Source organism: Azolla caroliniana, unplaced genomic scaffold (genome assembly GCF_043228905.1).
Source record: "Azolla caroliniana isolate FFs.n. ecotype wild unplaced genomic scaffold, voAzoCaro1.0.p SCAF_967, whole genome shotgun sequence".
NCBI lineage: Eukaryota > Viridiplantae > Streptophyta > Polypodiopsida > Salviniales > Salviniaceae > Azolla > Azolla caroliniana.
Genome location: NW_028231402.1, coordinates 1588 through 13289, shown reverse-complemented (window position 1 = coordinate 13289; position 11702 = coordinate 1588). Strand labels below are relative to the sequence as shown.

The 11702-nt window shown below is 38.4% G+C and overlaps 1 protein-coding gene across 1 annotated transcript; it reads left to right on the top strand.

Annotated features, from left to right (window-relative positions):
• The first annotated feature begins 3585 nt into the window (after nucleotides 1–3585).
• LOC147847471 (CMP-sialic acid transporter 5-like) lies at nucleotides 3586–11256 on the top strand. Its single transcript, XM_087339149.1, has 14 exons — nucleotides 3586–3859; nucleotides 4661–4777; nucleotides 5803–5859; nucleotides 6427–6504; nucleotides 6589–6633; nucleotides 6721–6780; nucleotides 7276–7395; nucleotides 7479–7556; nucleotides 7651–7720; nucleotides 9397–9504; nucleotides 9911–10044; nucleotides 10156–10229; nucleotides 10611–10659; nucleotides 10866–11256. The coding sequence occupies exons 1-14, from the start codon at nucleotides 3704–3706 to the stop codon at nucleotides 10938–10940; spliced, it is 1221 nt and encodes a 406-aa protein (XP_087195275.1). The 5' UTR covers nucleotides 3586–3703; the 3' UTR covers nucleotides 10941–11256.
• The last annotated feature ends 446 nt before the right edge of the window (nucleotides 11257–11702 follow it).

Genomic DNA, 11702 nt, shown 5'->3' with positions numbered 1-11702 from the left:
ATCTCATAGTCACGATGAGAGAAGGGCAAGAACCAATCAACACACCGATTTAATCAAGTCAGTTATAAGTCTCCATCTCCTTTATAAGTTCTTCTTCTCGGAACCTACTAGAGGACGAAGGCCTCCCCAATGCTTCGGACCAACTATATAACATAATAAAATGTTGTGCTATGTTTGGTCCTGTATAGTATAATATCATGCGAGAGCGGAGATTGTCTAACAAGGCATCCCACCCCCATATGGAGCCCCTTGGTATCTTCCAACACGAGATCACTGTTTTGCATGCACCATAAAATGAGTTAAAGCTCATTGGGTCTCAACTACCACTCCAACACGTGCATTACCTAGCAAGCTGTCTTTGACTGGTGATTGTTCTCATTAGTTCCAAAAACCCCAAGGGGTGGACTCATTATTTATTCTTCATTAAACAATGTTGGAACCGAAGGCCGAGAGCAAAAGAGTGTAAGATATATGATAAAGTTGTTTTCCAAGTGGGACACACACCATAAGGTGAAAAGTAGGGATATTGGAACTTTCTACAGAGACCCTAGTACGTGTGTGCTCGATCATGTCACTCCTTAAGGGGGCTCTAAACCCGATGTTGACGTGTGGCTAAGTGTTGTGTCAAGTTTTATAGGATATAGCGATTGAGAGACCCATTGAGAACCTCGTTGAAATGAGCACGTGTTTGTAGTAGTAAAGAAAACAAAAGGTATGCCTCTTAAAAGCATACTTAATAATAAAAAATTCGACTAAATAAATAGTAAGATAAATTTGATTCTAGGGCCCCAGAGATGGCGAAAGCAAACCCACTCTTGAAACAAAAAATAAATAAACCATAAATGGGTTGGCTCGAGTTCAAAGTGGCAATAAACCACTCTTTGGAAGAGAAAAAAACCACTTGTTTTCCGAGTTTGAAAATGTTAGTTTTTTCTTCTCTTTGAGGAGTTATGTGTTCAACGCTTCCTCTAAAACATGTTCAACGAGTGAATACGAGCCAAGCCCTTAACATGAAAAGAAGATGTGATTTTCGGTTTTCTCCAACAAATGCTTTTTATTAGTGCCATTATTTTCTTAAAGGGGGTTTGGTTGCATTCAATCTGTCAACAACATTAGCCCCCCCCCCCCCCCCACCCACCCACAAAAAACAAAAAACAAAAAACAAACATACTTGCTCGAAAAAAATAAATCAAAAGGGCAAGTTTAGCTTAAAGGACGCGCCAAGGGTTTCCCATGAAAATTGTATGCTAAGGGTACTTTCTTGTCATCATGGGCACACCATAGATGTATCATGGATGGTCTTCCATGGGCCATGATGGGTGGGTGGGTCATGAAAAAGAAGAGAAAAGGGAAAAACTTTTAAAAAAAAGCTTGCGAACCTCGGGCAAATCCTTGCCTCCTCGAATAAGAAGTTCGTCCACTGCTCAATCATCGAATGCATACATTTTGTTATGAAGGCAATGACAACGAGAGAGAACAGGTGTCTTAAGAAGACGAAGTGTGTGGTTTGAAGAATCGGGGAAAGAGGAACCTAATTTCGATATTGACGAGGCACTTAGAAGCGTATGTGGGTGGACTTTTCGATATGTTATGATCATATATTGCCAGTTCAACTAGAGTAATGTCCTAATGTATTGAAAATACTCGAAGCACATGCAAGAAGATCATATATCTCATACTTCCTTGTCATGATGGATGGAGTATTAATGTCTCATGTACTGCAATTGACTCGGGCATAACCACCGCATTTATCAATGGGTGGGCACACAGAAAATCGCATCACTGAGTGGCACGATCTACATATATAACAGCTCGAGAAAAGTACATGCTCGTCCTTTAGGAAAGAGCGAGTCGAAGGGTCCGCTAGCATATCACCGCATTTATCAATGGGCGGGCACAGAGAAAATCGGATCACTGAGTGGCACGATATACATATATAACAGCTAGAGACAAGTATGTGCTCGTCCGTTAGGAAAGAGCAAGGCGAAGGGTCTGCTGGCATATCACGCGTGGATCTCCCTAGCGAATGTGGGCGTGCAGGGGTCCTTTTTGGGGCGGACAAAAGCATGGCGAATGTGGGCGTGTGCAGGGGTCCTTTCGGGGCGGACAAAAGCATGAGAGGCTGACGAGGGGTGTCCGAGGGGGGTCATCTTGGGTTGGCCAAAAACACGGGAGGCTGATGGGGGGTGTCATGGGGTTGTCTGGGGCCGGACAAAAACACGAGAAGTTGATGGGGGGTGTCCGAGGGGGGTTGTTTGGGGCCGGACAAAAACATGGGAGGTTGATGGGGGGTGTCCTGGGGTTGTCTGGGGCCGGACAAAAACACGGGAGGCGAATGGGGTGGGGTGTCCGGGGGGTCGTCTCGGGCCGGACAAAAACACGGGAGGCGAACCGGGGGGGGGGGGGTGTGTCCGGCCGAATGTCCGGCCGGCCGGACAAATTCATCCACATATTTGATTTGTTTTGGGCAATTGGGCAGAGGTCATACATAGTATAGTTTCTTCTCTTTTCTCTGTTTCTGTTGTATTGAGTAAATTACGTATGCAGTCAAATCTCTGTCTCTTCTGTCTCTTCTGTCTCTGTCCACAACAGAACAGGGAGATTAGGGTTAGGGTTTCCGACGCGTTTCGATCTCCTGGAATCTCCGAAACGAGGGGGGCTCTGCCACACCTCCTGCCTTCCGAAAATTCCTTAGCGCATCTCCAAATCCTTTGCCTTGCAGAATCCAGATCGTAGCGGCTTCCCTTCCCCCAAATCCTTTGCTTCCAGGTAAATGTCATCACACGATCTGCAGTAGATCATCATCGGAAACGTTTGGATGCCTCCCCGCCGTCTCTTTTTCGTCCTTTCGCAGTCTTGATCCGTGTCAGTGATCTTGCGAGCTCTCTCAGAAGTCCCTACCTTTCAGGGCGCAATATCACATCTTTTATTTGATCCTTCAGCTCGAGTCCATTTTGTGCATCTCTGTCCATTGTCCCTAATCATTCACTAATTTATCGCAGTTCCTCCTCGACTGATCTTATGGTTTTGATCACCGAATTTCTTGATCTGTTGTCAAGGATCCCATTAGCTTCCTATGGATGGGTTTTATCACCCATCCTTACTTGGTCGTGCAAGAAGTGTTTAAATATATCTATAGTCCAAATCATTGAGTAAATTCATTTTGTTCTCCTTCTTGATCTTGCCATCGGAATCATCGAAATCCTCACCTGTGTTAGATATCTTACAGGAATGATTGGAAATTCTTTTCTGTATTCTCTTTTTTTTGTAAATCTTCGACTAAATTCTGCTGCTTCTTGCTATCTTTATCTTTGGCATTTTTTTTTATCTCTTGTCACACGTCTTGCAATCTCCCTCAATTACAAATAAAAAATTTCACCTTTGTATTATCATTCAGCTCGAAGCTGCACTGAGCTTGTGATCATCTAAATTTCCTGTGATCTGACTATGTCGTATTCAACATTGTCAATGTTTATCACAGCTCTTAGATCCCTATTGTTTGTCCACAATATCACATATTTACTTGATGGTTAAGATGAAACATACTGTGGATCTGTAGATTGACTAAATCTTGCCCTCTCTTCCTCGATCTCGCAGCTTTCATTACAGACATTCCTGATCTGTTTCACCGATCTCGAATGAAAATATTTCTTTGATTCCTGACATCTGAAGAATCGGCATTGTCTTTTCAGATCTTGCAGACATGAAGAATGTTGGAAACAGTTCGTCCCTTAATGGACGGGCTGTCTCAAAGGCATATGATAAATCTTATGATCTACGCAGAAATGACATGTCTTCAAGGAGAAGATTTCTCAATATCATTCTAGTGGTCTCAGATTGCTGCTTGCTTGGTATCCAGGTACGAAATTTGAAACTTTTGCCTAATTGTACTTACAAATTGAACTTAAGTAAGGTTCAAAAATGTCTGTTTTGTTAGCACTTCAATAGTGGAACATTTTTATGCCCGTAGTATGTATGGATCAATTTTAAGGAAGTTACTAGGTTGAGAATCCTGATGGTAAAATTATTTTGGGATCTTCTGAAGCACCTTATCAATTGTTGGTTTTAAAGGATATTAAATGCAGATCCATAGTGGAAAACATTGTAATAACTTGAAAGCATGCAAGATCACATTGTATCTTCAATTCTTCAGGTGTCAATTAAATATTTCTAATGCATTTTGGTGATCACACTCATTCAAGTAAAATTTTCAAAACAATTTGCCTGGCCATGGCCTAGGTGGGCATGGTTTGGACAGACTAAGGACACATGGCTATATAAAAGTGTTGCTACCATTATGCATGGTTTGGGCAGGTTTAGAACTCATGGTTGTATGCAAGTGTTGCTACCTGTATGCATGGTTCTCTTTGTGATGTGCGTACCAATACTGAGGTATAAGCTCAATGATGTTGGATGTAGCATGGGACAGCTGATGACTCTCTGTTATGGGAATATATGGTTGGGTGGGATATTAGGAGTCTACCTTTGCACATGTTTGCTCAATCAATCACGTTTATGTTGTTAATATGTAATTAGGACACAAGAGAGCCTGGCCCTTTATTCTGATTGGTCATAATGTTTGAACAATAACACTGAGTGCAAATTTATTTGTTTTGAATTCTTGTCAACCTGGTAACATCTATATCACATTTTTTTGCAGCCCATCTTAGTTTACATGTCAAAGGTGGATGGAAAATTTCTGTTCAGTCCCGTTAGTGTGAATTTCCTTACTGAATTGGCGAAAGTTATCGTGACGATAGTTATGCTGCTCTTTCAGGTTTGTATGCCAGACAGCTGTAGTTAAAATAACATATAATAAGTGGAAATCTGTCTTGCTTGTATGTTTAATAGAGGTGACTAGAGTATCTTTTCAATGGATATAGTATGTTTACTCAGTTTTTGTGGAACACTGGTACAGTTATAACCATATCTTTTATTGAAGAGGACATCGAAACATGCTCTTTAATGAGCAGCGAAACTGTAGAAACTGTAGAGAAATGATTTTCAGCAAAATTATCACTCATTTCCTTATGGTGAGAAAACCCAGAGATTTGTAGTGTCTAGGGTGATCTTCCTATGGTTGCTGCATCATGGTTGAACTACTAGGACCATTTCCATTTAATCTTCCAACCTTCTCCATCATGGGAGGGATTTTAAAAGAAGCTTCCAAACTCTCTAACTTCTTACACTTACCAATTTAAGGTTTCTGCTGATTATTTAAATTATTGGCAAAAGGTCATGAATTGTAAAAACTCTTTCATTTGTGTTTATGTGATTGTTCTCACACTCTTCTACAGCTTGAGCTGAACTTTCCCTGTTCTCTTTAGCTGAAATTGGGTTGTTATAGAGTCAATGACCTTTGCCATAGAATTATGGAAGCCGTATTTATTGCAGCAGAAACTATTCATGACCATTATAAACTCTTCTTTGTTAAGTCACTTTCCTAGGGGATAAATTAATACAGAAGCCATGCTTGTTGCAGCAGAAGCTATTCATAACCATTATAAACTCTTCTTTGTTAAGTCACTTCCTGAGGGGATAAATTGCAGATTGTTTCCCGTCTGCCCATGGATCTTGTGATTCCGTTCTTCCTTAAGAATCAGGCCACATGCTGATTTTAGTGATTGCTTCTCGATTGTGTGTAAGGCATCCATGCCTAAGGTCTAGGATGATTGCTTCTTGCTTTAGCTATGCTGGTTTTTTCTTTTATATGGATGATGTATATGTTTTTATTTGTGAGTTTAATAGTGTGCTAATGAACTTATTTTACATGCTGATTGATGGAAATAACTTGTGGATCAGACTCGGAATCGAAGACCTGGAGAAAAGGCATTAGTTTCACTTCCTTCTATAATTCAGGTGACATAACGATGCATTTATTGCCAGAATTGCTCATTTGTCTTGGATTGTTGGTACCCTTAATGTGTCCAATGGAGTATTAATTGCTCCTGAGATAGTGATCGACTGTTGAGTATTCTGGTAATCTGGAAAGCAAGTGTATCAAAGAATCAATGTGATTATCAAAACTGGAGTTCTGTGTTAAAATTTAATTTGTCAAGCCATTGAGCCATTCCAATTTTACAGTCATTAAATGGGCAGCTGTCTAAGTTTATTGTCTCAATTTATGTTCTTATCTACTGAATAATTGCAACGCCGACAGTAATTGTTTATTACTCCATGAGTATTCCTAGTGCCAGAGATGAAATTGGTTGCCATAAAATAGTATTATTGCTGTTTATTCAAATAAATGAGAAACTTTCTAAAAGGTTGTAACAAACTTGTAGAATACCATGATTAGCTTGTTGATTATTAGTCATTGTGCAAGAGGAACAACAGTAGCTGCCAAAAATATTATTGTTAATGTTTATTCAAATCATTTGAAAGCAGTGACATATATTCAGCATAGAATGTGCATACTTGTTTCAGGCCGGAAGACTGAATTATCTTCTTGCTGTCCCAGCTTTTCTATATGCAATCAACAACTACCTTAAGTTTGTTATGCAGGTACTTGCCACTGTTTGCTCTGCCTTGTGGGCTTCCAATTGTTCTCATTAACACAACTCAGTTTTCTTGTTGTCTTTTCTGCAGCTTTATTTCAATCCAGCAGCCACGAAAATGCTTAGTAACTTGAAGGCATGGCTCAACAAATTGTTCAATTCATTTGAAATTTAACATATTTAATGAAGAATCTAAAATCTGGCTTAATTTCTTGTCTGATAGGTGCTTGTGATAGCATTGCTACTGAAATTTATAATGAGACGCCAGTTCACAGTTATGCAGGTTTGTTATGATCATCCTCATATATAAACATTACAGTTTTTAGACGAAGAACTTCCTTTCAAAGAAATTGCCATCTGAAAATATTTGGCAGTTTCAAAGATATATTCATACAGCATTAAGACTGATTAAGACACATACGCAAATTAACACAATGCATGTGCAACATGTTGATCCTTCGAAATTTGAGACTTGTTGAATTATCTCAAAGGTCGTCACTTGTATTTTGATACAGTATTCACAGATCCATTTGTGCAAATCATCATATTCTATGTAGGCCGTAAGATTCATAGTGATCTGAAACAGAATTTAGATTTCGTAAATTATGATGAGAGTTTCAATTGGCCTTTTACTAGGTAGTTCTTCAAGCTATTTAGTCAGTGATGCTAAAGAATGAAAATGCGTAAATGTTAAATGTTAAATGTTAAATGTTAAATGATTATATGATTTGTTAAAATATCAAATCTTGCCCTGAACTTACCCTATTTAATTAAACAGTGGGAAGCCTTAGGGCTTCTATTGATTGGAATCAGTGTCAATCAGCTGCGAGCAACACCTACAGGCACGACCTTCGGTTTTCCAGAAGCAACTGGTGCCTATATTTACACCTTATTTTTTGTGAGTGCAACCCTAAACCCTCTTCTATCGCGTTCGGTAGCATATTGTTTCAAGTGGTTAAAGATGCTTTGAATGTATTGTAGATCACAGTGCCATCTCTAGCATCTGTATTCAATGAGTATGCCTTAAAGAGTCAGTTTGATACAAGCATATACCTACAGGTAATGGCTATGTAAAGTTTCCTACTGTACGTTTAGTCATTGTAAGAAGTTACCTACAGAAGTTCATAAGACCTCATTCTCCTATGTTCTGCAGAATCTGTTTCTATATGGTTATGGTGCAATATTCAACCTCATTGCTATTATTATAACAACAGCTTTTCAAGGTTTCGAACATTTACAGCATCTTCAGTTATTACAAGAAGTGTGTGTTTATTTTCTAATTGACTGTGTACTTGAGATGCTCATAGAAAATAATAAGATACATTAATAAATTAGAGTTTCCTAATTTTGGGTATTAGATGTTCAATATCAATACTCTTTGAATATAGGGTATAAGCTCAGTGATTGATTTGCACATTTAGGATTACAAGAAATAAATGCTGGTATACGAGTTAAAGTATTATTGGGCACTGATCATGTATGTCGCAGATGCAATGTTTTGCCTGTCATTCTGGTTTGTATTGTGTTTTGATTTGCACATCTTTAATGATTTTTTTTATTAAATAGAGGATTCCCTGTCTCTTTTCGAGTTATATGGTAATATTAGTACTTCTGATATCTTTATTTGGCTTATATAAGGCCTTGCTGTATAAAAGACCAAGGAGAAAAAAATCATGCATGTTAATAGGAAGAGGACATTCGGCAAGACAAATCACAAGATGATGGGAACAGTATAGATACAGCTACAGTGGTGATCAAAACAAAATTCACACAAGAAAAGAGAAGGAATGATTATGACAGCCGCACAGGCATTTGCCAGTGGATAACAACGTATAGTGCTCCAGACTACAGCCATAGGATGATATCAGTCTTTAAGATCCAGAAGCTCCTGGAGAGCTTCCGTACCTCGATGTACACAAACAGGTGGTTCAATTCCACTGGCCGGCTATGCCATCTCCCAAGAGTGCACCTTATATAGGCCCCTCCTTTCTAGTTTGTCTTCTTTGAGCATGCCAGTGGATAACAACATATAGTGCGCCAGACTACAGCCGTAGGATGATATCAGTCTTTAAGATCCAGAAGCTCCTGGAGAGCTTCCGTACCTTGACGTACACAAACAGTTGGTTCAATTCCACTGGCCGGCTCTGTTTATGCCATCTCCCAAGAGTGCACCTTATATAGGCCCCTCCTTTCTAGTTTGTCTCCTTTGAGCATGCAATGGGTAGCTCTAAAGCGAGATTCCTTGATATTCCCATGAACATGTGCTGTTACACTGGCTATTGTCTTAGTTTGGCCAGGGAAAATCTTCAGTGTTGGGGAACCGGGCTGGGGATCTGCTGGATTTCAGTTTCACTCCTCACCTCATGTAGCACTTCTATCTGATTCTGTTGCCAACATGTGTTTGCACATGCCAATTTAGTGATATATTCAGGTCTGAACTAGTGGGAGTTTCATATAAAAAAACTCTATATATAGTTGAGTGATTAAGTAAAGTCTTTTGAGAACAAATGACGAGTATTGGTGATCCTATTCCCTTTGGAACTGTACTCTGTTGACCTTATGTTCTTGCATACAAGAGCAGGTGGATAAATGATATACAATTTTGGCAACTGGGGAGAGAAGTGTGTGCCTCACACATGACTAATACGCATAAATATAAGAAAAATATAGGCATTTCTCTGTTCAATAAAACATTTTAAGGGCTCACTTTCATATTTGATTTCTTGGAGACTCAAGATCATGCAATGACGGAGACACACCGGCATTTGTATTTACCCTTGAATATTTAATTCTTAGACCATTTTTCATATGCTGGCTTTATCTTATAACAAGTATTTTCTGGGCTTTCTAGCATGATGTTATTGATTAATTTAATGCCTACTTTAATTATGTTAAATAGGAGGGAACCACCTTGATGTTTTTCATGGGCATTCCAAAGCCACAATGCTGCTCATCCTTAACAATGCAGCCCAAGGAATACTCTCATCCTTCTTTTTCAAATATGCTGGTATGACTCAACCTCTTTTAGTTAATCTATCATGGAAGTTCTGAGTGTGAGTTTGTCTTTTCAATAAATTTGAGGATCTGTTATAATAAGTCTGATGTTGCAATGGTTCCAGTCTCAGTTAAAGTGTAAATTTGACTATGTAAATGTCTTGTGGCTTGGAATATCAGATAGAGTTATTACGAAATCGATCAAGTTCATGGTTGTGGATAAACATTGATTACATAGAACCTGTGAAAATTATTTGAGTTGTCAAGTACATTTAAAGAGTACCTTCATTTGAACTTTTGGTCGGTATTGAATGAAGCAAACAATAATATTTGCATTCCTCAAGAAACACTATTTCGCACTGAAAATGTTTTTTGTGGTATCAAGAATACTAATACTGAATTTCTTTATCAAATACCAGATACAATCTTAAAGAAATACTCTTCAACTGTCGCCACCATCTTTACTGGGTTGGCATCTGCAGCTCTCTTTGGACACACCTTGACAATTAATTTCATTCTTGGTGTTTCAATTGTCTTCATATCGATGCATCAGGTTAGGAATACAGGATGCTATTTATATGTGCTGGGAAAATATTATAATTGCATTTAAAATGGAATGTGTACTGATGACCACCTCCATCATTGGATTGCTTCCTGGTTGCAGTTCTTCTCCTCACTCTCGAAACCAAAAGATAAGGAGTCCGACCAACATCCATTGGATGGTGAAATGAACACAATGTAAACATCTTTACCGTTGTATAGATATAATATGCACATATTCTGAAATGGGCTGCTTCATATAAAAAGTCTTTCTAGAGGGAGTTTATCAAGTAGGCTATCATCTGTGTCCAAATCTTAGAATGCTGTGTGCTGAGACTGTTTCTCTTACATGAAACATTTGCAAACTGTTCTATAATACTTTTAAGTTAGAAATGCATGTTTTTTGGGGTTACTCCTATGAAGTGAAATGTCTCCTCTCTCTTACTCTCTTATTGTACTATTTTTGGACTTGCATTCATACTGTAGTTGGACCTGTAGGTTGAACTGCTTCTTGTGATTATCGACATGAATTTAAATCTCCTCTCCATCTCTCATCATATGATCTTTACATTCTTGCAGGACAAAGGACTCATCTTTATTAAACATGGCTACAGGTGCTTCAGAAGAGGTAAGGATGATGAGACCCTTCACTTTTTAAAACACTACCAGGATGCCTTCCTGTAATATAAACTTCACTTACCACAGAGGGGTATTTTAGTAACTATTTAAAATTACAGGGATGTTCTGTAAATGTCTCTGAAAGTACTGGTATTTTTGGGTTTTCTTGTTTTGGTTTATCACCATACTTATACATCAGCTAATGGCATTGTGCAGGCGGCTCATAAAATAAGCATTAGAAATGAGATGGAACCACTTCTACCAATCCACACTTCTCATGAATCAAGATGAAGATGTTTTTGTTGCTACACATGAATTTATGTGCACAGAAGATCCATTTGGATTTGGCACAATATCTCGCAACACTAATGATTTTGACTCAGCAGGGCATTGTTGTAGCTGAAACTGAATGATATGATAACTGACCTGCTCCAGCTCTTTCGGCTCGTTAGGGATTTTGAAGGAAAATGAAGAATGCTTCATTATCTAGTGAGGCTAGAGGCATCATATATGATATATATATATATTATATAAATATTCTTTGATTCAAAATTCATGTATGTACATTTTCTGAGCAAATATTATGAAATACTATTGCCCATATTTTTGGATTTTCTGATGCCGGGTGTTTCAACTATGAAGTCCAATTTATTTTCGGCTGAATCGGCAGCGTTCTGTTTCGTGATGATTCTCGTTTTATTGAAGGTTTATATGCTGGGGAAGAAGGCCCATAATTCATGTAATTTTAGCATATAATTGATCGATGATAGTGTCCTTAAAATCAAGTCATTGTTTTATATAGGCATATAATTATATGCTTCGGAACAAGAACAGGGCCCGCCATAATTCTACAATTCATGTGTTTCAAATGTTATTGATATTTGCTATTGTAGCTAAACAATCATGTGGTTCTTTGGTTTGGGTTTTAATATACGAGTCTTGTGTTGAACACCTCGAAATATTAGCTTGCTACATGATTCACATACAATAATTTAAATTGGTTGATAAAATTTGTCCTATGAGTTATGTGGTGAGAGAATTTAACTAAAATTG

Coding starts and splice junctions, on each gene's coding strand:
- LOC147847471 (XM_087339149.1), top strand. CDS start 3,704: ATGAAGAATGTTGGAAACAGTTCGTCCCTTAATGGACGGGCTGTCTCA. Junction 4,778..5,802: donor TAGTTATGCTGCTCTTTCAG/GTTTGTATGCCA, acceptor CTTGTGGATCAG/ACTCGGAATCGAAGACCTGG. Junction 6,634..6,720: donor AAATGCTTAGTAACTTGAAG/GCATGGCTCAAC, acceptor CTTGTCTGATAG/GTGCTTGTGATAGCATTGCT.